Source organism: Canis aureus, chromosome 19, assembly GCF_053574225.1.
Source record: "Canis aureus isolate CA01 chromosome 19, VMU_Caureus_v.1.0, whole genome shotgun sequence".
Classification (NCBI taxonomy): domain Eukaryota; kingdom Metazoa; phylum Chordata; class Mammalia; order Carnivora; family Canidae; genus Canis; species Canis aureus.
In genome coordinates this window covers 1,583,910-1,610,924 of record NC_135629.1, presented here as the reverse complement: position 1 = coordinate 1,610,924, position 27,015 = coordinate 1,583,910, and the positions used below count along the sequence as shown (strand labels likewise).

At 52.6% G+C, this 27,015-nt stretch overlaps 1 protein-coding gene and 1 long non-coding RNA gene across 7 annotated transcripts in view; one reads left to right on the top strand and one right to left on the bottom strand.

Moving 5' to 3' along the window:
- The window catches only part of CFAP100 (cilia and flagella associated protein 100), a 56,525-nt gene extending 36,921 nt beyond the window's left edge, over positions 1–19,604 (bottom strand). For 3 of the 6 annotated variants that reach the window (XM_077857564.1, XM_077857569.1, XM_077857566.1), the window contains exons 1-3: positions 19,450–19,604; positions 16,345–16,452; positions 5,721–5,798 (exon numbers count right to left, since the gene is read on the bottom strand). In XM_077857564.1, coding sequence (XP_077713690.1) covers positions 5,721–5,798; positions 16,345–16,393 — 127 coding nt within the window. In that variant the 5' untranslated portion in view covers positions 16,394–16,452; positions 19,450–19,604. Of the gene's footprint in view, positions 1–5,720; positions 5,799–16,344; positions 16,453–16,855; positions 17,192–19,449 lie in introns of those variants that run through there. The other 3 variants (XM_077857567.1, XM_077857568.1, XM_077857565.1) reach the window with 2 other exon arrangements.
- Positions 19,530–21,386, top strand: LOC144289414 (uncharacterized). The gene is made up of 2 exons (XR_013357297.1): positions 19,530–20,045; positions 21,245–21,386. It is a non-coding gene; the product is annotated as an uncharacterized LOC144289414 (long non-coding RNA).
- Positions 21,387–27,015: the final 5,629 nt, after the last annotated feature.

Below are 27,015 nucleotides of genomic sequence, written 5' to 3'. Positions count from 1 at the left end.
GATACTGCCAAAGGGCCTCTGTCTGCTCAGGAGGCTGGAGAGGCAGGTGAAGATGGTGCAATGGGCTCAAGGCTTGCCTTGCCAACTAGGCCAACCTCATCCCCCAGAAATGATGTAACATAAATTTAGAAACTGCACCCAGCTCTGGACAAGAGGGGGTGACTGGCAAGGCGGGAGCTGTTGGGGAGTGCTGGACGAGGGAGGGTGGCCCGGCCAGGCCAGGCTGCCCTGCCGGAGGAAGGTATGCAGGAAGTGACAGCTTTGGTTGCAGAAACGGGGGCGTGGGGGCCCCCACAGAACTGCCACAGTGAGCTGCCCCCTCACGTCCTCAGCCCACTTCCCTGCACCCTCTGTGCATGCCTGGCCACTCTGGGCAGGGGCATTGCCTGAAATTCAGAATAATGAGCACTGAGCTTGAGTGAGAGAGGCAGGGACGAGTCAGAGTCCTGATGGCCCCACATGGCCTGTAGATGATGGGCTGCCCGTCCCACGTCCCCATCGAAAAGATTAATTATGATCCTTAGCAAGCACTGAGCATCTATTGTGGCTGGACCAAGGACTTCACCTGACTTAATCTTCCTAACAACCCCGAGGTGGGAATTACTGTTACTCCTGGTGACGAGTAAGAGAGGCAGAAAGACATAAGTAAGCAGCCCACACTGTAGTAGCTATGTGGAGACTGGCTTCCGAAAGCAAACTGCATTTGCAGTCTGGTGAGTAGGCAATGTTTCCGAATGGGAACATGTTAATGAAGGTGGCAGCAATCGAAGCAGATCATTCCAGAGATGCAAAGCTGGTTTAACATTTAGAAACCAATCGATGCAATATACCCCATTAACAGAATGGGGAGAAAATTTTTTTTAATTTTACTTAGTCATTCATGAGAGACACGGAGAGCGAGGCAGAGACACAGGCAGAGGGAGAAGCAGACTCCCTGCGGGGAGCCCGACGTGGGACTGGATCCCAGGACCCTAGCATCACACCCTAAGCCAAAGGCAGACGCTCAACCACTGAGCCACTCAGGCGTCCCAGGATGAGGGAGAAAATAATATGATCTTTTTAAGGGATGTAGTGAAAGTATTTGATACAATTCAAACCTGATTTTAATAACTAGTCTTAGCAACCTAGGAAAAGAAGGAGACTCCCCAATCTGATAGGGGGAAGTATGATGAGCTGAGTGATGTCCACACCCTAAACCCCAAGCCCTAAAAGACTAGTTTCCTTTATATGGTAAAGGGGACTTGGTAGATGGGATGAAGTTAAGGACCTCGAGATGGGAGACAGTCCTGGACTAGACAGAGGGGCCTGATGGAATGATAGGAGTCCTTCTAAGATGGAGGTAGGAGGGCCTAGGTGTGCAGAAGAGTAGGCATGACAACAGAAGCAGAGGTGGGAGTGACAGCATGGAAAACTGGAGCATGCTGTGTTCCTGGCTTTGGAGACAAGGAAGGGACCAGGAGTGGAGTGTGCGGTGCCTATGAGCTGGGAAAGGCAAGGGAGCATAGTCTCCCCTGGAGCTCCTGGAGGGAACACAGCTTGTGGACACCTTGCTGTGGATACCTTGCTTCTAGTGCTGTAAGATTCACGTCAGACTTCTGACCTCCACAATCGTAGGATAGCATATTTGTGTTGCTTTAAGCCACTGAGCCTGTGGCACAGCAGCCACAGGAAAGGAATATAGGCATCTATATAGAGAAACCTCGAGGGGAAATATTGCATGGTCCCCCACCCCTCTTCCCAAGGTCAGGAACAAGGCATGGACACTTGGCTTTGTACTTCTATTTAATGTTGTATGTAGGCAAGAAAAAGAAATTAAAAGTATAGGATTGGAAAGGAAAGGCAAATAATGTCCTTTCAAGGTGATGTGACTGTAGATGAGAAAATCCAAAGAATCTACAAACAAATTATGGTTACGATTAGACTACAAATGATTTGTAGGTCTGATTAGAAAGTGAACACAAATTTTTTTATACTTTTATTTATTCATGAGAGACAGAGAGAGAGAGAGAGAGAGAGAGAGAGAGGCAGAGACACAGGCAGAGGGAGAAGCAGGCTCCATGCAGGGAGCCTGATGTGGGACTCGATCCCGGGATCCCAGAATCATACCCTGGGCTGAAGGCAGATGCTCAACCACTGAGCCACTCAGGCATCCCAAACACAAAACTTGTATGAGATACAGTATCTTCATGACTTGGGTCAGCAAGGAACTTTAAAACAGGACATAAAAAGTTCCAACCATAAGAAAATGATTGATAAAGTGAACTCCACTAAAATTAGGAACTCTTGTGTATTAAATGGCACCCCCAAGAAAGGAAAAAGCAATCTCCCAAGTGAGGGAAGCTATTTGCACACTTAGAACTGGTGAATGATTTGTTTCCAGAATATGTAAAGAGCTTCTAGAAGTCATTAAAATAAAAGGACAACCCAATAGAATAGTGAGCAGAGGCAGGGACAGGCACTTTATAACAAAGTCACCAGTGAACTATATATGGAAAGGTAATCACCCTCATTGGTCACAGGGAATATGAGATGCTAATACATATCCAAAGGGCCAGGTTAGTAAAAGCATCAACAGTGTGCCAACTGCTGGGGAGGACATAAGGCATCTGGAGCACTCATAGCTGTTGGTGGGCCTGTCAGCTGGTACAACTGTTCTGGAAAACTGCTCAGCGGTATCTACTCAGGGTAGACACACTATCGGCAATTCCACTCTTTCACATATACCCAGGAGAAAGGAGTGCTTCTTTCCCTAAATGGCATGCACAAGAATGTTCATTGGAGGATATTTGTAATATCGAAAAACCAGAAACAACCCAAATATTCAATTCCAGAAAGAATAATACACTGTCTACATATGCACACAATAGAACACACAAACAACAAAGAAGGGACTCCTGTGCCTGGTATTTACAGATGCGATGTTGAGTGAAAGCAGCCAGGACCCCAAGAGCACAGAATGTGACCCTATTTATATGAGAGGTTTGAGAACAAAAGAAAAATCATGAAGTGATTTTTTGGTGGGACGCCTGGGTGGCTCAGTGGGTGAAGCGTCTGCTTTCAGCTCAGGTCATGATCCCGGGGTCCTGGGATCGAGCCCCATGGTGAGCTCCCTTCCCAGAGGGGAGTCTGCTTCTCCTTCTGCCCCTCCCCCCTGCTCGTGCTCTCTCTCTCTCTCTCTCGTTCATTCTCTCACAAATAAACAAAATTTTTAAAAAAATTTTTGAAGTGATTTTTTGGTGATAGCAGGACAGTGCTGTCTCTGGGGGTAAGGGAATTTTTGGGCAGATAGACGTGTTCTAGACGGTGAATGGGGTGGAAGCTAAAAGTTGTATACATTTATTGAGACTTATCAAACTGTACACCTAAGACGTGTGAAATCACCTTATGTGAATTATACCTTAGTGAAGAAACCAAACCAAAATCCAGATCCCTCAACCCCTAATGTAGGGGTCAGTTCAGACACAGGCATCCATGGGTAGAGGAAGCTGTTAGGTGAAAGGCTGGTGGGAATCTGAACCCACTGAGCATGACATGGCCACATCAAGGCAGCTGGATGTATGGGCTGCTTGTGAAAGGTGGTGGGAAGGATTCTTCTTTTTTTTTTTTTTAGAGTTTAGAAGTGTAAGGGCTTTAGATATCCTACTCCACCCTCCAATTTTATTTTATTTTATTTTATTTTATTATTTTATTTTTTTATAAATTTATTTTTTATTGGTGTTCAATTTGCCAACACATAGAATAACACCCAGTGCTCATCCCGTCAAGTGCCCCCCTCAGTGCCTGTCACCCAGTCACCCCCACCCCCCGCCCACCTCCCTTTCTACCACCCCTAGTTCGTTTCCCAGAGTTAGGAGTCTTTCATGTTCTGTCTCCCTTTCTGATATTTCCCACTCATTTTTTCTCCTTTCCGTTTTATTCCCTTTCACTATTTTTTATATGGTGGGAAGGATTCTTGCAGACAAAATAGAATGTCAAGCATGTAGGGTGATGTCCAATTAAAGGAAATATGAGGACCCAAGAAACAGTTTCAATAAATGACAATAACCAGGAAGCAAACAGACACATCAGAACAGGGGACATTCTACAGAATGTCCAGAAGGTAACACTATTCCTCAGTAAGTCAGAAAATGAAAGGATGTTGGGGAGGGGCTCTGCTAGATTTAAAGATAGTGAAGACCATCTGATTTCATTTGATTTCTGATTAGAATGAACCTTCTATAGGAAGACGTTTCTGAGATACTTGGGAAATTTCCTTGTGGCCCTGCAGGGAGACATCCCTATTTTTTAAAAATGCATATTGAGGGATAAAACAATGAAATGACACCCCTGAATTTTACTTTAAAATATTCTGGCAAAATATGGAAGCAACCCAACTGTGCGTTGATAGATAAATGGATAAGAATAAGGACACCTAGCGGGTATTATGCTAAACAAAATCAGTCAGTAGAGAAAGATAAATGCCATATGATCTCACTCACAAGTGGAATTTAAGAAACTAAACAGATGAACAAAGGGGAAAAAAGAGGCAAACCAAGAAACAGGCTCTTCATTATGAAGAACAAACTGATGATTATGAGCGGAGGTGGAGGGGGGGAGACGAGTGTAACAGGTGGTGGGGATTAAGGAAGACACCTATCAGGATGAGCACCCGGTGATGTGGGAAGTGTTGCATCTCTGTATTGTACACCTGAGACTTACATAACACTGGATGTTAACTATACTAGAATAAAAAATTTTAATTTTAAAAATTAAAATAAAAATTATGGCAAGACAAGAAAAGAAAAAAAGCAAAAGGATACATGCAACAAATGTGGGCAAATCCTCTCTACTGTCCAGTCTAGTGATGGGCATCTGAGTTCACTTTGTCTTAGTCTCTGTTTCTGGGCAGGTTTGGACTGTCAACGTTAACCGAAAGAGGAAAAGGGGGTGGGGGCTTGAGGGGTGGGAGCTCAGCCTGGGAGATGCAGGTCAGGAACACACTCACATCTGCACCCCTCTGTAGGAGGATTAGACTGGCCTGCAAGCCTGGGGGCAGGGGGGAGAGCCAAGAGGTGGAACAGCAGTGCAGGGGCACAGAGGAAGCAATACAAGCAGCTAGCTGCCCACCCTTCTTCCTCTTAACAGGTGGCAGCCCTGTGCCTTGTTGAAAAGCTATACTTCTCAGCCTCTCTTACAGATACTGATGGCCACACGACAAATTTCTAGACAATGGAATGTAGGCAGAAATTGTCAGGCAGGGCCTCTGGGAAGACTCTTTTTCCAGGGATGGCTGAGTTGGCTGAGGGGTGGGCAGTTTTGCTCTTCCCTTCACCTCTTCTCCCTGTCTGAAATCAGATGTGATGGCTGGAGCCGCAGCAGCCATTTTGTGATCACATGATCACTTTGCAGTTGAGAACCCTAAAGCTAAAATTGGCGGAGCAGAAAGACTTGGGACCTGGTCATCTGATTTCTTAGAACTGCTTTTCATAGAGCCTCATGGACCTCTGGACTGCCTCCTGTATTTACCATTACTAGAGGAAAAATGAATCCTACTTTGTTTATGTACTATTATTTCAGGTCTCAGTAACCCAACTCTTTTTTTTTTTTTTTCAGTAACCCAATTCTTAATGCAAATGGAAGCATTTCCTTTTGCCACTGGCCCTGGAGACTATGTTGACCAGGGGAGATGTTTGACTCCCACCAACTTAGACTTCAGCTCCCAGCTTGAGGGCTATGTTTACCTTTTTTCCCATGTTTCTCCTTTTTTTCTTCTTCAGTGATTGAAGAAGAACTGTTTTCTGTGGACTCTAGGCTGTTATCTGAGGAGAGAGAAAAGTGAAGCTGTGAGCATAGCATGAGGCTGGGGAGAGGCCCTGGCTCCAGCATCCTTGCCTGCCTGTTGAGTGGCCCTGGCAAGTCACTCAGCTTCTCTGAGCTTGTTTACAAATCTAAGACCATCATGCTGACTTTGCTGGGCAAGTTGTGATAACCGTGCAAGAAAAGGGCCCACCTGTACATGTGCCTGGCACACGGGACATATTTTGTGCCTTCCCTTTTGCATCCTTCCATTTGCTCCTTAAGAAGAGTGCAGGAAGGGCACCTGGGTGGCTCAGTGGGTTAAGCGTCTACCTTCAGCTCAGGTCATAATCTTGGGGTCCTGGGATGGGACCCCACATCAGGCTCCCTGCTCAGGGAGCCTGCTTCTCCCTCTCTCTCTGCCCCTCCTCCCAGCTTGTGCTCTCTCTTGCTCTGCTCTCTCTCAAATAGGTAAATAAAATCTTAAGAAAAAAAAAAAAAGAACGCAAGTCTGTCTTATAGGAAGGTCACAGACCCAAGCCCTCTGTCTTGTGGCACTGCCCATACTTTTGCTGTGAGCCTCCCAGGGCTTCCCTCAAGACTGCAACAGAAGATCCAGAGAAACACCCATTTCCTTGTCCTTCAACTGATACCCACACAGAAGGAAGCATTTGGCCTGATACTTCCTCCTACCCTAACCCAGAAATTATTGTAACTTGGAAATTACAGTCTATGCAGCTGTGGAGGGTGGGGGCTGCTGGAGAGCCTGGGATGTGCTCTGGTGGGGAGTTCAAGAAGCCGGTCCATTTGGACCAGCTTGGAGGAGGAGGCCTGGGGTGATGAAGGCTAGGCAGGGCTTGAAAGGTGGGGGGTAGGATGCTTAGGGGTGGCCCCTGAGCAGCTGGGTGACCAGGTGTGGGGAGAGTGAGGAGGGGAGCTGTCCCGTGGCGGGCAGGGAAGGTCAAGGGCCTAGGCTGGAAACTCAGGTGCCTGCAGATCAAGCTGCATATGTAATGGAAGGAGAGGGGAGGTGGTAGGGAGAAGGGAGACCTGCAGAGCATTCAGGAGCACAGGCTGCTTGCTCAGTCAGTACTTTCCATTTTAGTGACTCTGTGGTTCAATTTCCAGGTAGCAACATTTAACTAATCACATCATAAAGATCAGAAGATACCATAGATATTTAAATAGACCCAAACCCAAACCAAACCCAAATTCTAATAAAATTCAGCCTTAAAAAAAAAAAAAAAAAGATTGTATTTATTCATGAGAGACACAGAGAGAGAGAGGCAGAGACACAGGCAGAGGGAGAAGAAGGCTCCATGCAGGGCGCCCGATGCAGGACTCCATCCCAGGACTCCAAGATCACGCCCTGAGCCGAAGGCAGACGCCCAACCACTGAGCCTCCCAGGCGTCCCCAGCTTTTTTCTTAATTGAGAAAGCAAAGCACATATACAGCAGAGATTTTTAACGATGTTGTTTAATGTGTTATGATGAACACTGATATGACATGTTGATAGGATGAGCAGTCCTCACCTGAAGCCTTCACTACCAAATGGATCTTTATTCACCTGCCTGGAGGGATTATGCATGCACATTCTCAGATGCCCCTTTGCTTTTCACTGAAAAACACATCTGCTTTCACGCTACAATATGGACAAACATCCAGGACATGGTGCTCAGGGAAATCAGCCAGTCACAAAAGGACAACTTCTTTTTAAAAATTTAAAAAAATTTTTTTTTATTTTTATAAATTTAGTTTTTATTGGTGTTCCATTTGCCAACATATAGAACAACACCCAGTGCTCATCCCATCAAGTGGCTCCCTCAGTGCCCGTCACCCATTCACCCCCATCCCCCGCCCTCCTCCCCTTCCACCACCCCTAGTTCGTTTCCCAGAGTTAGGAGTCTCTCATGTTCTGTCTCCCTCCCTGATATTTCCCGCACATTTCTTCTCCCTTCCCTTCTATTCCCTTTCACTATTTTTTATATTCCCCAAATGAATGAGACCATATAATGTTTGTCCTTCTCCGCTTGACTTATTTCACTCAGCATAATACCCTCCAGTTCCATCCACGTTGAAGCAAATGGTGGGTATTTGTCGTTTCTCATGGCTGAGGAATGAATATTCCATTGTATATATAAACCACATCTTCTTTACAAAAGGACAACTTCTATGAGGCCCTGGAGTCCGTAAATTCCTACCCACAGAACGTAGGATGGTGGGCACCAGGCACTGGGGAAGGGGATGGGGAGTATTTAATGGAGACAGAGTTTCACTTTTATGAGGTGAAAAAGTTCTGGAGATGGACGGTGGGGACAGTTGCACACCAAGGTGAATGTACTTCCCACACCACTGAGCTGTATATTTGAAGATGCTCAAAAGAGTACATTTTGTTATGTACATATAGGTGACCACAATTTTTTTAAAAGTTTTTTTTTTTTTTAAAAAAAAAAAAAGACCTATATGCCTATATACAAGTGTCGCTGCTCCTTAGCCAGGTTCCCCTGGTGGGTCCTGAGGCTATTTCCAGCCCAATGCGATTTCCAAACTGGTCGATGGTTACTGTCTATCACTGCGTTGAGTTGCACTGTTTCCCACACACCTGGAATTTTGTCAGTCTGATAGGTGATAAATGCATCTCAGTTTTAATTTGCACTTCATAATTTGTCTTCATTACGGAAACTATTATGGCTTTGCAGATGTTAATTATCCCCTCACTTCAATCTGTCAGTATCCCGGGAGCATTTTTCTCTGCCTGGCATGTCCTAGTTCTTAAATGATCTGGAGAACCTTTATTAGAGGACGCTAGCTCTTTTGTCAGAGCTGCGAAGATATATTTGCTCCAGCTCAGATGACAGCTCCCTTCGGATTGTCTGTCATGTATTTTCCTTACAGGACATCCTCATCTTTGCTTTAGTGAAATGCTTTGGAGTTGTGTCTTGCTTAGAAAGGAATTCTGCGTATGAAGGTTAAATACATTTTAAAAATTCCTGTTTCTTAAAAAAAAAATATCCTGTTTCTTTCTTGCAAATTTTAAATTAAAAAGTCTTAAAAATGTAAGCCTCCTTGTAGAAAAATTCTCTGGGAGAAACAGGGGGAGGTGAGCTGGGTGCAGTGTCCTCATAAAAAGTGGTAAAATTTTAGCACCCCATCCCCCCAGCCATGGGAGCAGAGGTGCAGGCTCAGGGCACACAAAGATCCTCCTGCCCGCTGCTTCCTGCAGCTCCAGGGAAGCCACCTGCTGACCTGCTCCCACTGCAGCAGCCAGGGGAGCCACTTCTCTGCTCTCCACCTGCGTGAGAGAGGGATGGGCCCCACCGTGGGCCCCCGGTCTCCACCATCTCAGCCTTCACTCTGGGACTTACGGGCACCTCCCCTACACCCTGGCAAGCCTGTCCTCCCCGCTGCCCACAGGAGAGGGCTGGTGCTTAGACAAGGGTGGGAGCGGGGGCTGGAGGAAGGGTGGATGCAGTGCTTTTCCGGAGAGCCCAGGGGCTAGGTGCCTGATGGGATGTGAGCTCTGGGAGAAGGGAGCATGGGGAGAACCCCACCTGTTAGGTACGAACACCTGGGTACCAGTGCCGTCTGCTGAGGTGCCAGAGAAGGGAGGCAGGGGCTTGGATGGAGCAAGAGGCCTGGGTTCAGGGGCCCGTGGGACACGCCAAACGGGGCCTCTGAAGAGGCCACTGCGGATGAAGGCCTGGGAATTGGCAGAGTGAGGACGGAAATGTATCCCCAGCCAGCAGATGGAACGGGCCCTGTGGATGGAGACGGAGGGTGGCCAGGGCAGCCCGAGGAAGCCGCTGGCAGCGCAGCCTGGCCCCGGGCCGCCCTCACGGGCTGCCTGGGGACGAAGGTGCACGGTGCTCAGGAGGGGCCACCCTGGGACCCGCAGGACACAGAGGGTCCACAGGAGGACTGATCCGAGGGGAAGCAAGGAGGCCAACTGGTGCTCTTAACAGCAGGAGCCCTGCGCACACCCTGTCTGAGGAGGCCGAGGAGAGATGTGGCCCCGAACCCTGAGCCGAAATTAAGAGTCGACTCCACTGGACTGAGCCCCGCAGGTGCCCCCGGGGCAGGACATCTTCCAACACGATTCACAAACCCGACCTGTGTTTACAGGGTAGTGGCGCCCTTGCCGGAAATGGCCCCAGGGTCCTTGGGCTCCGGAACTCAGCCATCAGCACTGCCCCCAGCCCTGGATCCTGCTTGGTTGGTGCGGCCAACTGTGAAGTGACAGCACGTTACTTCGGAGGTGAGGTCACAGAAGACGTCTGGGCTCGCCCTGCCTCTCAGGGAACACCTGCTCTGGGCGAGCTCAGCCCTGGCCAAGGCCAAGGGCCATCCGAGCATCTTTTCACGTCTGTTGGTCATCTGCATATCTTTTTTGGAGAAATATCTGTTCATGTCTTCTGCCCATTTTTAAATTGGATTATTTGGTTTTGGGGTGTTAAGTTTTACCAGTTCTTTATATACTATGGATACTAACCCTTTATGAGATATGCCATTTGCAAATATGCTCTCCCATTCCATAGGTTGCCTTTACTTTTGTTGACTATTTCCTTGGCTGTGCGGAAACTTTTAATCTCGATGTAGTCCCAACCGTTTATTTTTGCTTTTTCCCCCCTTGCCTCAAGAGAATTATCTAGGAAAAAGTGAAATCCACATTTTCAAACCTCAGGAACCATGCCTGTCCATCCCCAGCTCCCAGCACCAGATTGGTGATGTCAAAATGGCAGCTGGGTCTCTGCGGGGGAAGTGTGGGGGCGGGGGGCAGAGGAGTCTTTAGAGCAGTGTCTGGGCTGGTGTTGAGGCCTTTCCGCGAGCTGGTGGGGGTGGGGCAGGGGGGACCAAGGGAGATCATCACATTGGTGTCTGCTGGCCAATGTTTACTTGTGCTGCAGCAGAGCCTACATTGGAGACTTGTGACAAACACAAATAAGACAGTGTTGGGGTTCCAATAATTTTGCGAATGTACCCAGACATGGATGGCTGGATCATGTAATTCTAGCTGTACTTCTTTGAGGGAGCACCTTACCATTCTCCACAGCTGTGCACCTATTTACATTCCCCCCAGCAGTGCATGGGGATTCCAGTTTCCCAACTGAGAAAGTCGGGAAAGAAAGAAAGAAATACGTAGGGACAGAAAGAAAGAAACCCTTTACTTTGGGTTTCTTTTTTCATAGCTTTCCTACTGGTGTGAGGTGATAGCTCATTTTCCTAATGACTGATGATAGTGAGCACCATGTCCTGGACTCATTGGCTCTTTGGAAGATCTTCTTTACAGAAACGTCTATCAACTCCTTTGCCCATTTTTTAGTGGGGTTCTTGGTTGTGGCTGTTGTTGTTGAGTTTTAGGAATTCCCTATATATTCTGGATATTAATCTTTTGTTAAAGATTTCTTTAAATGTCTGTGTCCCGAAAGCCTGAGAGGGAAGGTCCTGTCTCTTTAGAGATAGGTCCCTATGGACAGACTGGCAGGGAAGTCACTCGAGCTCCTGGTGGTGAACGAACAGAATGGCCAGCCTCAGTCCTGGCTTCTCAGCCACCAAACACACAGTGGGTTTGGGCGGAAGAGCTCCTTATCATCCACCGTGGCACCAGCAAGCCACGCCAGGAAGGCGGGCTGCCCTCTTGTTGTTGCCAGGCTGGAGGCTGCTCCACAGGATGCCACAACTGGCTTAAGTCTCCCAGCCTCCCCCCAAGTTCTGCCTGGAAACTGCATGTGTTCTAGGCTCCAGAGTTCCCATTTTGGATTCCAACAGTTCCTGCCAGCTCAGCAGCTGTTTTGCTGGAGAGGCTGATTCCCGGATCGCTCCTACCCTAATGAGTATCTCCCATGACGTCCCCTCATACGTGGGTCTCCCGTTCTTTCAGATGCCATTGTAAATGGAATTGCTTCTTAATTTCCATGTTGGGGTGTGGAAACACAGCTGACATTGGCACTTTGATCTTGCACCCCGCAACCTGGGAGAACTCATTCATGAGCACTAGAGGCTTTCTTGTGGGCTCCTGGGGATTTTTTTCTATGTCGGATCCTGTCATCTGTGAATGAGATAGTTTCACTTCCTCCTTTCCATTTGGATGCCTTTCCTTCCTCCTTTCCTTCCTTCCTCCTTTCCTTCCTTCCTTCCTTCCTTCCTTCCTTCCTTCCTTCCTTCCTTCCTACCTTTTGTTTTTAAGATTTTATTTATTTATTCACAAGAGACACAGAGGGAGAGACAGAGACGCAGGCAGAGGGAGAAGCAGGCTCTATCCCAGGACTCGGTCCCAGGACTCCGGGGGATCACGACCTGAGCCAAAGGCAGAGACGCTCAACCACTGAGCCACCCAGGCGTCCTAAGGATGCCTTTTATTTCTTTTCCTTGTCTAAATGCCCTGGCTACGGGGCATCTGGCTGGCTTGGTCAGAAGAGTTCTAAGTTTGAGCCCCATGTTGGCTGGACACAGAGATTACTTAAAAATAAAATCTTTTAAAAATAAATAAATGCTCTGGCTAGAACTTCCAGCCCACAGTATTGAATAGCAGTGAAAACAGACATCCTGGCTTATTCCTGAACTTCAGGGGAAAGCTTTCAGCTAACAGAATTTTACTGGGGACCTGTTATGTGCCAGGCTCTGGGGAGACAGCAACACGCAGGACAAACACCTCTGCCTGGGCGGACCTTACATTCTACTGGGGAGAGAGAAACAAGGAACGGGGATGCAGGTGGGAGGTGGAAGGTGATAGCAAGAACAATAAAGCAGAAGGTGACATGTGAATAAATGCTTAAAGGAGGTGGAGGAGGGAGCCATGGGGAGACCTAGGGGGAGAGCACTCTGGGCAGAGGGACAGCAGGGCCAAGACGCTGAGGGGAGTGTAGTGACCTGGCTGGGCCAGGGAACATGGGCAGTGGAGTGGCAGGAGTGGCAGGAATCGACAGCTCGGAAGGGGAGCTGTCTATTGCTTTTCTCTCCAACTGTCTGCATGGTCCTGCAGACGTTGCCCCACAAGCCCTGACTAGGGAGCCTTGGGTCTAGTCTGGGCTTTCACTGGCTCCTCTGCCTGGCCAGGTCTCTATCATGTGTCCTCTACCCTATGCACTGGGGGTAAGGCCTTGCCTGGGGTCCCTAGGGAGGCTATGGTGAACCAGCCCCTCTGCCTGTGTCACAGACCATGGTATCCTTACTGATCGAAGTCATAAAACCCAGAAACTGTGCAACCCCTCTCAGCATCTTAACAGAACTGGACAGTCCTCCCCATGGTCTGTATGGCCCTACCCAAGTTGTTCAGACTGGCCTCTGTCTCTTCCTCTAACACTGCAAGCTTATACCAGCCTCAGCCTTTGCTGGCCCACCCCCCTGCCTAGAATGCCCTTCCCCCTCTTCCATCCTTCGGGATTGTTACTGATAGGTTTCAAATGTCACCTCCTCTGAGAGGCCTTCCCTGACTACCTCTCCCATTTCTATACCCTATACTCCCTGCCCAAAGCTTCCAGTAGGTTTCCTTTCTACTGCTTCTTGGCTGTTGTAAGTAGAGACTGGCTGTTTGCTTTGCAATGTCTGTCTCCCTCGTCATGATGTAAGTCTCACAAGGGGGAGGGTTTTATTTGCCCCTGAATCCCCAGTGCTTAGAACACATGCCTGCATCCAGCTGGCACTTAATAAGGATTTGTGAATGAAGAACAAACCCAGAGCTCACTTCTCTGATGTCCAATTGCAGCTAAGTCTTTCATCCTGACCCCTTAACCACCCCTCCATGTGGACTCTGAGCATCTCCTTCCGGCTCAGACTTCACATACTGGGAGGCTAGCCGAGGCTGTAGAGGTGGGATGGTGGGTGTCATAATAGTGGGAGTGGAGACACTAATGATAGCAGTATCACGGAACTGAGCCCTCAACCTGTGTCTCTCCTTACAGCTCACAGAGCCTGAGGATTGCTCCCATTTCACAGATGAGGCAGCTGAGACTCACAGAAGTGCTGTGCTCCAATGAGTATGTCAGACTCCAGTGCTCCAAACCTCAGTGGGGGTGTTCTTGGATGGGGTCCAGAAACCCTCTCTGTACCTGGCCTGGGCTCAGGGCCCAGAGTCCCTAAGCCCCTCTTTCTCTCAAAGGGCTCAGAGTCTTTCTGGCCCCTACCGTAGTACCCAGCTTCTGCAACTGAACCCAGGATGTCAGGCTCAACAAAGCTCCCAGTCTGAGCTCCTGGCTGATACACCCTCATCCAGGGTGACTTCACCTGCCTGCCTGACGAGGTGCCCCTGGCTGGCCTGGCCTGCGCTTGCTGTGGGTCTGTCCACTTGGCCGTGCCTGCCTGGCCTGGTTTCCTCCCAAGTGCAGAGACCCTCAACCCACACCCTGGCACTTAGCTTCGGCGTGGCAGGGAATACCCTCTGTTTGCATGTCACTGCCAAGGGAAGTGATATACCCATTCTCCAGGGCTACAGGGTACACCCCATGTAACTACCCTCTTGGTACTGCAGGATGAAGCAATAGAGTCTAGAAGGCCTTCAGCAGTCTTGAGACAGTGAAATTATGTTGCATTGCTGTGTGTGTATATGTGTGTGTCTAAACTTGTTATCTAAAAAAAATAAATAAATAAAAAATAAAAAAAATAAACTTGTTATCTGCAAACATTTCAAAGCTATCTTTTTTTTTTTTTTTTTGGTAATTCCATTTCAGCCTTCCTTCATTTTTCAATTTGCTCTGGAGCAGAGTGACTGAGCACACAACTGCAAAGGTGATGACAAACAACACATTTTGAAATGAGCTAAATGCCCATTAATATGGATTGGTTAAATAAATCAAGGTACACTCACATTATGGGATCACTGTTCTGCTCGCAACACCAGAAGTCTAAGGGAACTCTTGGTGTATTGATAAGGAAGAGTCTCCACAATGTTATGGGGTTAGTGCAAGAAACAAGGCACAGGAAGCCTGTTTCTTATGACTGTTTGTGTGAGAAAAGAACAAACTGTACCTAACGAATCTGTATGTATTTGCCTGTGTGCACAGAGCATGTGCGTGGAGCAGGTGTAGAAGGAGATGAGAGACAAGTGCCACTGGCCATCTCCAAGGAGGGGGTGCTGGCTATCTGGGGACAGGTGGCGCCTTTCAAAAGAAGGGGCTTTGGGGATCCCTGGGTGGCTCAGTGGTTTAGCGCTTGCCTTTGGCCCAGGGCGTGAGCCTGGAGTCCCTGGATCGATTCCCACATCGGGCTCCCAGCACGGAGCCTGCTTCTCCCTCCTCCTGTGTCTCTGCCTCTCTCTCTCTCTCTGTGTCTATCTCTATCATAAATAAATAAATAAATCTTTAAAAAAAACACACACAAAAGAAGGGGCTTTGAAGACGTTTGAATTTTGAACCATGGGAATCCTTTACCTAATTCAAAGTTAAATTGAATTAAAAGCTGAAGACAGGGGGAGCCCTGGGGACTCAGTGGTTCAGCACGTGCCTTGTGCTCAGGGCGTGACCCCGGGGTCCTGGGAATCGAGTAATGCATGGGGCTCCTGGCAGGGAGCCTGCTTTTCCCTCTGCCTGTGTCTCTGCCTCTCTCTGTGTGTCTCATGAATAACTAACTAACTAACTAACTAACTAAATAAATAAATAAATAGAGAGAACCCACTGGCCCTTAGAGGTTGGTCTCTGAATTCTAAAAAAAAAAAAGAAAAAAAAAAAGACGAAAGCAGTTAAGAGCCAGGTGACAGCAGGAAGCATTGCCCATTCTGCCCACCTCAGCCCCAGGGGCCCCCAGAGGTTCCCCCCCCTCCGCCCCCCTCCCCCGCCCGTAGCTTCCCTCCATGCCTCCCAGCAGGAGCACTTGGCAGCAGATGTGTGAGTTCAGAGGAGGCAGGGCATCTCCCATAAGGGCCTGGGGCCACCTGGTACTACCTCTGGGCTCGGCCCAGTGACCACAGCTGCAGAGAGGATGAAAGCGACCCACTTCCACAGAGCCTGCTTTGGGGTGAACTGCGTTCCCTACCCACCCAATTATCGTTTTTGAATACTTGAAAGCCTAACTTCCAGCACCTCACAAGGTGACCCTGTTAAGAAATAGGGTCACTGCAGACATAACTTAGATGAAGTCATGTTGGAGTATAGCGTGGGCACTTCATCGTATATGACTCCCGGCCTTAATAAAAAGGGGAAATGGGCAACAGGCATGCACACAGGCAGAATGCCATGTGATGATGAAGGCAGAGCTAGGGAGGACACGTCTCTAATCCAAGGAGCACCAAGGATGGCTAGCAAACCACCAGAAATTTCCTAGGAGAGAGCTTAGAACAGACACTTCCTCTAGCCCTCAGGAGGAATCAACATCAATGCCAACGACACCCATGTCTTGGACTTCAGCTCCCAAAACTGTGAGACCACAAATCTCTGTTGTTAAAGTCAACAAAGTGGTGGCACTTTGTTACAGCAGCCCTAGGAAATAGAACATGGAGTTTCCAGAGAACTGGCACATCTATGATTTCCGCCTCATGGCCTGGTTTTGAATCACCTTAGCTCTCAATTAAGTCTGGATGTCATTGTCCCAGGCTCCCGAGCCCGTCTTTGCCTCTGAGTCCATGCCAGCCCCATACTTACTGTTGTAAATCATGTCCTTGGAGACCATGGTAGGTACTATCTTGGACATCTGGGCAGAGGAATAAAGGCTTGTTGCAAAACTTGGTTTTGGCTAAAGGCGATTCCAACCTGAGGAGTGACACAATGCTTGAGCCAGATGATCCCCAGGCCCTAAGCTCCCCTTTCCCCTGGGTGGCTGAGAACAGTTGTCTTTTACTGAGGGTTCACCAGGTGACCAACACCTATAGCTCCCTGCCTATCCTCTCTTCCCTCCTTGACGTAGATCTAGCTGCCCTGACTAATCTTTCTGTTTCTAGAACATGCCAGCCTTGGTCTGCCTCAGGGCCTTTGCATATAACATCTCCTAAGCCAAAAATTGTTCACCCACACCTGCTGTGGAGGAAGGTCCTTTCCCTTCAGTTCTGAGCTCATGTCACCACTTCAGAGACACCCTCTCTTGCCACTCCATCCAAACTGGTTTCCTTCTCCCCACCCCTCCATATGACCTCTTTACTTTCTTCTCTGCAATTACCAGTATCTGATTCATCACTTAAAAAAATCGGTGCATTGCGTACGACCCCTCGAATGTAAGCTCCAAGAGAACAGGGGTCTTTTCTCATTGGTAGCCAACGCACTCATCCAAGCGCCTGGCGTGGCCTTGCGGCTTCTTAACTATTCACTGAATGAATCTTTCATTGTGCAGAGGGGGAAGTAAAGCGGAGGTGCGGCGAGGTGTCCAAAGTTACACAGCAAGCAAGGGCCATAGCCGGGATTCCAGCCCGAAATTCCTTGGCTCCAAAGCCTGAGCCCTTCCAGCACCATTCCGCTAGCACTCGGGCGGCCGAGCGCAATCGGGCCGCGTCGGCGGGGCTGCGCGACGGGCGCCGGGTCTGCGGAGGGCAGGTTGGAGCGGGCGGCTGGGAGCTACATCTGTGCTGACGCTCGTCTAGCACCGAGGGAGGAAGCCTGCAGAGAGGCCCTGCGGGGTGCCCGGGGCGCGCCCCTCCTCCGCGCGCCCCCGCCCCTCCTCCTCGCGCCCCCGCCCGTCCTCCGCGCGCCCCCGCCCGTCCTCCGCGCGTCCCCCGCCCCTCCTCCGCGAGCCCCGCCCCTCCTCCGCGCGCCCCCGCCCCTCCTCCGCGCGCCCCCCGCCCCTCCTCCTCGCGCCCCCGCCCGTCCTCCGCGCGCCCCCGCCCCTCCTCCGCGCGCCCCCGCCCCTCCTCCGCGCGCCCCCGCCCCTCCTCCGCGCGCCCCCCGCCCCTCCTCCGCGCTTCCACCGCCCCTCCTCCGCGCGTCCACCGCCCCTCCTCCGCTAGCCCCGCCCCTCCTCCGCGAGCCCCCCGCCCCTCCTCCGCGCGTCCACCGCCCCTCCTCCGCGCGTCCACCGCCCCTCCTCCGCGAGCCCCGCCCCTCCTCCGCGCGCCCCCCGCCCCTCCTCCGCGCGTCCACCGCCCCTCCTCCGCGAGCCCCGCCCCTCCTCCGCGAGCCCCCCGCCCGTCCTCCGCGCGCCCCCGCCCCTCCTCCGCGCGTCCCCCGCCCCTCCTCCGCGCGTCCCCCGCCCGTCGTCCGCGCGCCCCCGCCCGTCCTCCGCGCCCCCCGCCCCTCCTCCGCGCGTCCCCCGCCCCTCCTCCGCGAGCCCCGCCCCTCCTCCGCGAGCCCCCCGCCCGTCCTCCGCGCGCCCCCGCCCCTCCTCCGCGCGTCCCCGCCCCTACTCCGCGAGCCCCGCCCCTCCTCCGCGCCCCCCGCCCCTCCTCCGCGCGTCCCCGCCCCTCCTCCTCGCGCCCCCGCCCGTCCTCCGCGCCCCCCGCCCCTCCTCCGCGCGTCCCCCGCTCCTCCTCCGCGCGCCCCCGCCCCTCCTCCGCGCGCCCCCGCCCCTCCTCCGCGCGTCCCTCGCTCCTCCTCCGCGCGCCCCCGCCCCTCCTCCGCGCGCCCCCGCCCGTCCTCCGCGCGTCCCCCGCCCCTCCTCCGCGCGCCCCCGCCCCTCCTCCGCGCGCCCCCGCCCCTCCTCCGCGCGCCCCCGCCCCTCCTCCGCGCGCCCCGCCCCTCCTCCGCGCGCCCCCGCCCCTCCTCCGCGCGCCCCCGCCCCTCCTCCGCGCGCCCCGCCCCTCCTCCGCGCGCCCCCGCCCCTCCTCCGCGCGTCCCTCGCTCCTCCTCCGCGCGTCCCCCGCCCCTCCTCCGCGCGCCCCCGCCCCTCCTTCGCGCGCCCCGCCCCTCCTCCGCGCGTCCCCCGCTCCTCCGCGCGCCCCCGCCCCTCCTCCGCGCGCCCCCGCCCCTCCTCCGCGCGCCCCCGCCCCTCCTCCGCGCGCCCCGCCCCTCCTCCGCGCGCCCCCGCCCCTCCTCCGCGCGTCCCTCGCTCCTCCTCCGCGCGTCCCCCGCCCCTCCTCCGCGCGCCCCCGCCCCTCCTTCGCGCGCCCCGCCCCTCCTCCGCGCGTCCCCCGCTCCTCCGCGCGCCCCCGCCCCTCCTCCGCGCGCCCCCGCCCCTCCTCCGCGCGCCCCCGCCCGTCCTCCGCGCGTCCCCCGCCCCTCCTCCGCGCGCCCCCGCCCCTCCTCCGCGCGCCCCGCCCCTCCTCCGCGCGCCCCCGCCCCTCCTCCGCGCGCCCCGCCCCTCCTCCGCGCGTCCCCCGCCCCTCCTCCGCGCGCCCCCGCCCCTCCTCCGCGCGCCCCCGCCCGTCCTCCGCGCGTCCCCCGCCCCTCCTCCGCGCGCCCCCGCCCCTCCTCCGCGCGCCCCCGCCCCTCCTCCGCGCGCCCCGCCCCTCCTCCGCGCGCCCCCGCCCCTCCTCCGCGCGCCCCGCCCCTCCTCCGCGCGCCCCCGCCCCTCCTCCGCGCGCCCCCGCCCCTCCTCCGCGCGCCCCGCCCCTCCTCCGCGCGCCCCCGCCCCTCCTCCGCGCGTCCCCCGCCCCTCCTCCTCGCGCCCCCGCCCCTCCTCCGCGCGCCCCGCCCCTCCTCCGCGCGCCCCCCGCCCCTCCTCCGCGCGCCCCCGCCCGTCCTCCGCGCGCCCCCGCCCGTCCTCCGCGCGCCCCCGCCCCTCCTCCGCGCGCCCCCCGCCCCTCCTCCGCGCGCCCCCGCCCCTCCTCCGCGCGCCCCCGCCCCGCACGCCCCCGTCCCGCGCCCCCAGTCCCACGCACTCACCGGCCCCGCGCGCCCGGGCCAGCTCCGAAGCCTCCGCGCCGCCGCAGCTCCCGGCTCTGGGCTCCCGGCCTTCGGTTTACGTCGCCAAGGCAACCAACCTCCCCGGCCGCCCGGGCGCTGACGTCACAAAGCCCCGGGGTCCCGGCCGCCCGGGGGAGCGGAGGGGGGCGGGCGGGCGGTCCCGGCGCTGAGAGCCCGGGCCCCGCGGTCAGAGCGCCAGGGTCTGCGGGACGCGCCCGGGGCGGCCTGGGGCGGGAGGCTTCTCCTCCGCCCTCCTTCCTCCGCACCCCCTGCTCTCTTCCTTCCGTTCCCCGCTTCGTTTCTTCCGCGTGCACCTGGGGATGCAGGTGCTGCAGGCACCGACTGTCCTTTCTGCCGGGGTGGGGGGGCACACACAAACCCCTCCCCTGCCCGAGGGGCTGCTCCTGGGGCCAGCAGCAGCCGACAACGCCGACGCTAGGAGGGCCGCTGTTCTGCACCCCCTGGAGCCGAAAGCCGATGGGGTGGGGGGTGCGGGGTGCGCGGTGCCGGCCTCGGGGAAGACGATGCTGGCCAAGGCTTGAGGATCACTACTCAGAGGGTGAATGACTCTTAGGGTAAGACACGGAATGGCGGGGCCTAGCAGCAGATGGGGAGGACGACGGGGCGATAAAGGGCCGGATCACCCATCAGCTGAGGTGGCCACGGGCTCTAGGGTGTGCCCTCTGCCTCCTCAGCTCAGGTCCCCCGTCCTCCAGGACGGGAGAGCCCCTCCTTGAGTGCTCACGGTGGTCTCCGCATGGTCCCACACGTCTAGGGAATTTGCAGGTTGACAAAGGCAGCTCGGAGCTGGGGGCACAGTCAGGGCCTGTCTCTCTAGCCCTACTCTGCTCTGGAGCAGCCTGCAAGCCTGTAAGGTGCAGATGAGGCCCCCAGCAGCCCCCAGCTCTGCCCAAGGCAGGTGTAGTGGGCAAGGAGACCCGGGCCGCGGAATGTGGAAGGGCTCCCTTCCATGGAAGGAGTGGTGGGGGTCCCCGAATCACCACTGGAGGACAATGATGGTGGACAGTATCTACAGCGGGCTTTGCACAAGCAGGAAGGAGATTTTACTAGGTTAAGCCATATAGGTGATTTGTGTGTGAGTGTGTGTGTGCGCCCACATGCATGTGGAGGGGACTACTTGTTACAGCGGCTACTGTACCTGAACAGATAAGTGGTTTCCCTTTAGCCGCTCCAGGACAGAGGCTCCTTACACTGTCATTTAAAGTACTGGGTGTTATTGCTATATGTTGGCAAATCAAACTCCAATAAAAAAAAATAATTTTAAAAAAGTCCTAAATGATTTAGCCCCTGCCCTGCTGGAGTCAGCTCTCAGCAAGCGCCCGAGGCACTTTATTAATTAGTGACTGAGGTAGGACAGCAGTTTCCAAATGGTTTATCTCAAATAGGTGTTCTGATGAGACTTAGGACTCTTGGGAATAGGTGACCCAAAGAGGGAAAAGCTACTGAGCATACGATCAATTCATTGTGATAACAGGAACGGCTATGAACTATCATGAGTCATCTGTGAACCTTTGCAGAAGGTTTCTGAGGGCCTGGCCCTGTTCTCTGTGCCCATTTAATGCAGACCGCGGTGAAGTAGGTCCTGTTGTTACACCTGCTGTCAGCAGGGAGATCGCATCACCCGGAGGTTAGGAAACCTGCCCAGCAGAACTAGGGAGTCCCAGAGACAGGGTTCACAGGCAGTGGAGTTTTATCTTTGTTCTTAACCAGACACATGCTGACTCTCACCAGGAATTGTTTTATAATTCTATAGAATTATATAAAGAAATGGTGCATACACCTTGAAAAAGCCCAAGAACTCCAAAGGTGTGCTTCATAATATGGGTCCTGCACGCTTCGGGGGCGCGACTCTGCTCAAAGGTGTACTTCACAGTAAAGACACATTCTCTACTTAATGTGTGTGCTCCTGTTTTTGCTTTGGCTTGGTTATTTAGAAGATTAGAGAACTGTCTAGAAAATGTGGTCTTTTTAAACTTATAATTTTAGCCTAAAAATCTAACTATAGGGTGTCTCGGTGGCTCAGTCAGTTGGGTGTCTGCCTTTGGCTCTGGCCATGATCTTTGGGTCCTGGGATCGAGCCCCACGTCAGGCTCTCTGCTCGGCAGCGAGTCTGCTTCTCTCTCTCCCTCAACTTGTGCTCTCTCTTTCAAATAAATAAATAAATAAACAAACAAATAAATAAATAAATTCTTAAAAATAAACCCTAACTATTGACACAATTTGTAGATTAAAAGCTGATCTAAAAAATGTGATGGATTGATGGAGACACACATAGATGGATGGATGGGCGATGAAGACGGATAGATGTGTGTTAGTTATAGAATCCAGGTGGTGGGGGATCCCTGGGTGGCGCAGCAGTTTAGTGCCTGCCTTTGGCCCAGGGCATGATCCTGGAGTCCTGGGATCGGGTCCCACGTCGGGCTCCCTGCATGGAGCCTGCTTCTCCCTCTGCCTGTGTCTCTGCCTCTCTCTCTCTCTCTCTCTCTCTCTCTCATGAATAAGTAAATAAATCTTTAAAAATAAAAGAATCCAGGTGGTGGGTACATGAGTGTTCATTACAAAACTCTCCGTATTTCTGTATATTCAAGTTTGAAAATTTTTGTAATAAAGTATTTAGGGGAAAAGCTGAGGATCCTCTTAAGGGAGAAACTGTATTCCTGATTTCATACTTCCCTTCCTCAAAGGAGTGTACCAGTCAGGGTTCTTGGTAACAGCCAACAGACATCGGTTAGAACAGGTTAAAGGAGGGACGCCTGGGTGGCTCAGTGGTTGAGCATCGGTCTTGATCCCCCTGTCCCAGATCTGCCTTTGGCTCAGGTCATGATCCCAGGGTCCTGGGATCGAGTCCCACATCGGGCTCCCCATAGGGAGCCTGCCTCTCCCTCTGCCTGTGTCTCTGCCTCTCTCTCTTTGTCTCTCAAGAATAAATAAATAGAATCTTAAAAAAAACAAAAACAAAAACGGGTTGAAGGAGAAAAGGGAAGGCAGGGATGGGTGGCTCCTGGATCCTGTGGGGGGACAGGAAACCAGGCCAGGAGATGCTATGGCCAGGGGCAGAGGCCAGAGCAGGCTGCAGGTGTGTCCTGGTGGAGATACAATGGCTTTGATTCAGGGTGTGGTTGTGGGTGTCTGTCAGAACCTGGGTCACCTGCCAGCACCTTCTGTCTCATAGGCAGAACCCAAGAGTCCCTGCCTCCACCCTGGCTGAAAGGGAGACCGGGAGAGAAAGCTTCTATGGTGGGAGGTGGGGGCTCCTAAAAGGGGGGTCTCCCAACCCAAGAGGTGTTTATAGGTGCAGGTGGCCTACCAGCAGGACAAGCAGCTGTGTCTGTTCTCCATGGCACCAAGTCTCAGCTTGTCCCAGCATCACCAACTCTATGCTTCCCCCCCTACCTTTTCCCTTTCTGGGGAGTTGTCCTTTATTCTGCCAGCAAATTCCTACTCATTTCTCAAGATCAGGTCAGGGGTTGTCTTCCTGGGAAGCATCTCTTTGTGAGGACACAGCCTGCCTCCTCTAGATCCATCCCCAGACATTTTGTGTCCATGGGGGCTGGGCAGGTCTGGTGGGTAGGAGAGTGGAGGGCAGAAGATGTGGGGGAGCCAGGGCATTTGTCCCCTCCCTCTGCTCTCTGTGGTTCCTCAGGCTGCGGCTGCCTTGGGCAGGCCTGTTGTGGTTTTAGCATCGGTCAGGAGCCCTGGGTCCCAGGTCCCAGGTCCCAGGTCCCAAAACACCACCTCCCTCCTGAGCCTGGGGCCTGCTCTTGCTCATTTCTAGTGGCCTCTCTATTCCCATTTTGGCATCTATTTGCTTCCATCGTGTATGTAACCAATTCCCTGCATTAAATTCCCTCTCCCTGAAAGCCTTCAACGGCTTTCATTTTCTGGACTGAAGCCATTAGACAGAGGCAAGAGAGCACGGTGGCCAAGACGATGGGCTATGACATCAGTCCTGGTGGGCTCCAGATCCTGGCTCAGTTGCTCACTGGCTCAGTGGCTTTGGGCAAGTTACTTAGTGCTCTGGGCCTCAGTTTCCCTATCCAAAAAGTAGGAATGAAACTAATGACGTGGGAGGATGTTGTGTGGTTAGCACAGAACCTGGCACCTGGTTGGCCTATATCCCAATATTACAGTAGGATCTGAGGGCTATGTCTGGCTAAGAAGGTGCATCTGCAGTCCTGGTCCTGTCTGCACACAGGGCATCCCCGCCAGGTGGCTGTGGTCTCTGTGAGGAAGCTGAAGGTGGGACATGTGAAGCCATTTGCCCGAGACTACACAGCCCATAAGTGCAGAACTGGACTCAAACCCAGGCAGTCTGACTCCCTGGTCCAGGCTGTGAGAGGTCACCGTGTGCTCCTCCCACTGGTCTGGAAAGAGGCGGTGCTCCTTGGCTGGCTGAGGAGGGCCAGGTCATGGGGGTGGGGGCTGGGGCCATACTCTGCTGGTTGCTTAGCCGGGCAGCGTCCTGTCCAAGCCCCACCTGCGCTTGTCTACCTTGGGGGGCTTGATGCCTGGGACCAAAGACCTCAAGTTGACTTTAGAGCCTCTTTCCCAGGTGTGGTGCCACCCACCACAGCCAACGGCTCTGGACAGCATGCAGCACAGCCACTGATACCTCTTGGATGTCTGGAGGCTTCCTGTGGAGCAGAAGGGAATAAACCTGCAGCAGGTGGAGACATGGCAGGATTTCAGTGACTTCCCAACCAGGACTGAGTAGACACCTTACTGGTAAGATACCTTACTAGCCTGGGTACCTTGCATCTGGATTTCCTTTTGTTTCTTCCTTCAGCCTCTGATGTTGCAAGATGTGGAAGGAGACCAAGCCATGTCTTCCCTACCTCACAATGTGTCAGAGCTTCCCACGGGCATTACTGACCACGGTGCTGCTTCCACTTTGCCCACTGCCCATGGCTGTAGCCCCAGTTCAGGCTGTGGTCCGCAGTATCTCCATCTGCTGGGTATCAGGGGAAGCTGCCAAGTCCTGGCAGGGAGTCTGAAGCACCATGCCACTTCCCTTTTGGGGACCCCTTCTACCCTACTGCCCTGGCCTGGCATGGTTTTTATGTCACGGTCATCAGACTGCTTTCCCATCAGCTCAGATGGACAGATGATTTCATGGGCTTCTGGAGAGAAAACAAGAGTGACTTTTGGTATCCACATTTGACTACAGTGCTAAGTGGGATGATAAGGAAGGTCTTGAAGCCCAAGTTAAGATCCAGTTGGCTTGAGCATTCAGGGAAGGCACCTTAGGAATGTGACATCATTGGGACCAGATTAAAGGATGCATAGCATCTAAACAGGCAGATAGGGCCACGAGTGAGGGAACTTGAGGAGCAAGGGAGACCGAGTTTGAGTTCAGGGAGCACAAGCAGCCTTGTGAGGCTGGGGTGTCAGATGTGTGTTGACAAAGGCAGTGGGGAGGGGCAGAGAGAGGTGCCAGAAAAAGGTAGGCAGGTGTCTGCCAGGTCACAGAGGTGATGGGGATCTCCCATCCCTGCTCAGGGAGCAAGAAGAAGAAAAGCCACCATCAGGTTTGCTATTTTGTTCCATCTTTAGCTTCATGGAGAAGATAGTTTGGGAAGAGGTCCTAGGAAGTTGTTTCCAAGCATGAGATGATGTTGACTTATATAAAGGTGGAGGCAGTTAGGCTGGAGAGAGTGGCTGAATCAGGCTACATGTGGGATGCAAGGTCAGAGGCTGGCTGTGGGGGTGGGAGAGGTAACTGGACTCAGGCAGCCTGAACAAGTTGGCTGAGATGAAAATGGGGATGGAGGGGTGTGTGCTCAGGTCTCCTTTCCAGAGAAAAGTTTCTAGGAATTTAGCTGACTGACAGGTTCCAGCTGCTCCACATCTGGGATGAAGCACAGCTTATACTGAGGCCCATGCTTTCCCCAGGCCACCACCCCCTGGTCCCCCAGCCAGTGCCTGCCCGAGCACTGTGGGAGCCTTAGAGGCCATTTTGGCCTCGTGCAGGATTCCTCCAATGGGTGAGCTTTGCACCAGAGCTTCCTGTCAGCCTGGACAAGACTTTCTCAGAGCTGCAGCCTGGGCTCTGCCGACCCCACTTCCCTTCCTTTCTTTGCTCTCTTCCCAGACTCAGACATGACTCAGGGCATGAGGCTCTCTCCACTGACTCTGCTCCCCTTGCCCTTTATCCAAGCAGGCCTCTCTCCCAAGATCTCTTATACCTCTATTTCTGTCTGGGCATTTCCTTCCCAGAGGATCTGCACTGACATGCAGAGTAGGGGCAATGGGGAGAACAGGGTGAGTTGCAGATGGCTGCGGGGTGCCTGCAGGACATCCCTGGAGTAGGTGTGGAGAGCCAAGGAGAGGGGCTCTCTGTCAGCGCAAAGACACTACAGCCAGGGGGAAGAAGAGTCCCCCTGCAGGAGAAAGGGAAAGCGGGGACCCAAAGTGGGAAGAAAACCAGGCAAGTGTTCTTCAGAAAGTCAAAGGAACAGAGAGTTTAAAGAGTGGGTCCCAGGACAATTCGTTGATGAGGCAGGGGCAGGGGTCGGGGGATGGCCTTTCAACAAGTGGTGCTAGAACAATTGGATTTCCACATGCAAAAGAGTGAGGTTGGGCTCCACCTCATCCCATACCAAAATTAACTTAAATGGAACCAGAGACCTAAATGTAAGTACTAAAATTCTTAGGAAAAAACACGGGAGTAAATCTTTGTGACCTTGAGTTAGGGGGCTCTTCCTTAGCTCTGACACCAAAAGCACAAGTGACAGAAGAAAAAAAGAGATAGATTGGACTTCATCGAAGTTAAAAACTTTTGTGCTGTAAATGGTACCATCAAGAAAATGGAAAGAATGGGAGAGAACGTTTGCAAAGCATATATCTGATAAAAGACTTGTATCACAAATATGTAATGAGATACATAAGTATCTCAGATACATAAGTATCTCAAGTAATCCCATTTAAAAATGGGCAAAAGATCTCGATAGATAGTTCTCCAAAGAAGATAGCAGATACCCAATAAGCACATGAAAAGATGTTCAGCACACCTAGTCATCAGGAAAATGCAGATCAAACCCAAGGTAAGATATTATTTCACACCCACTACGATAGCTCTACTCAAAAAGATGGATAATGACAAGTGTTGGTGAGGATGTGGAGAAATTGGAGCCCTCATGCATTGCTGGTGAGAATATAAATGGTGCAGCTGCTTTAGATCACAGCCTGGCAACTCCTCAAAGAATTACGTTAGACTTACTACATGACCTAGCAATTCCACTCCTAGGGATAGACCCAAGCAAAATGAAAACATGTCCATACGAAAACTCATACGTGAATATTCGTAGCAGTATTCTTCATAACGGCCAAGAAAAACAACCTGGATTTTCATCAACTGATGAATGGATCAACAAAATATGGTACACTCATATGGAATATTATTTGGCAATACAAAGAAACACAGTACTGATAAATCCTATAACATCCAGCCTTGAAAACATTATGCTAAGTGCAGAGAGACAATCCCAAACAGCCACATACTGTTTTATTCCATTTGCAATGTCT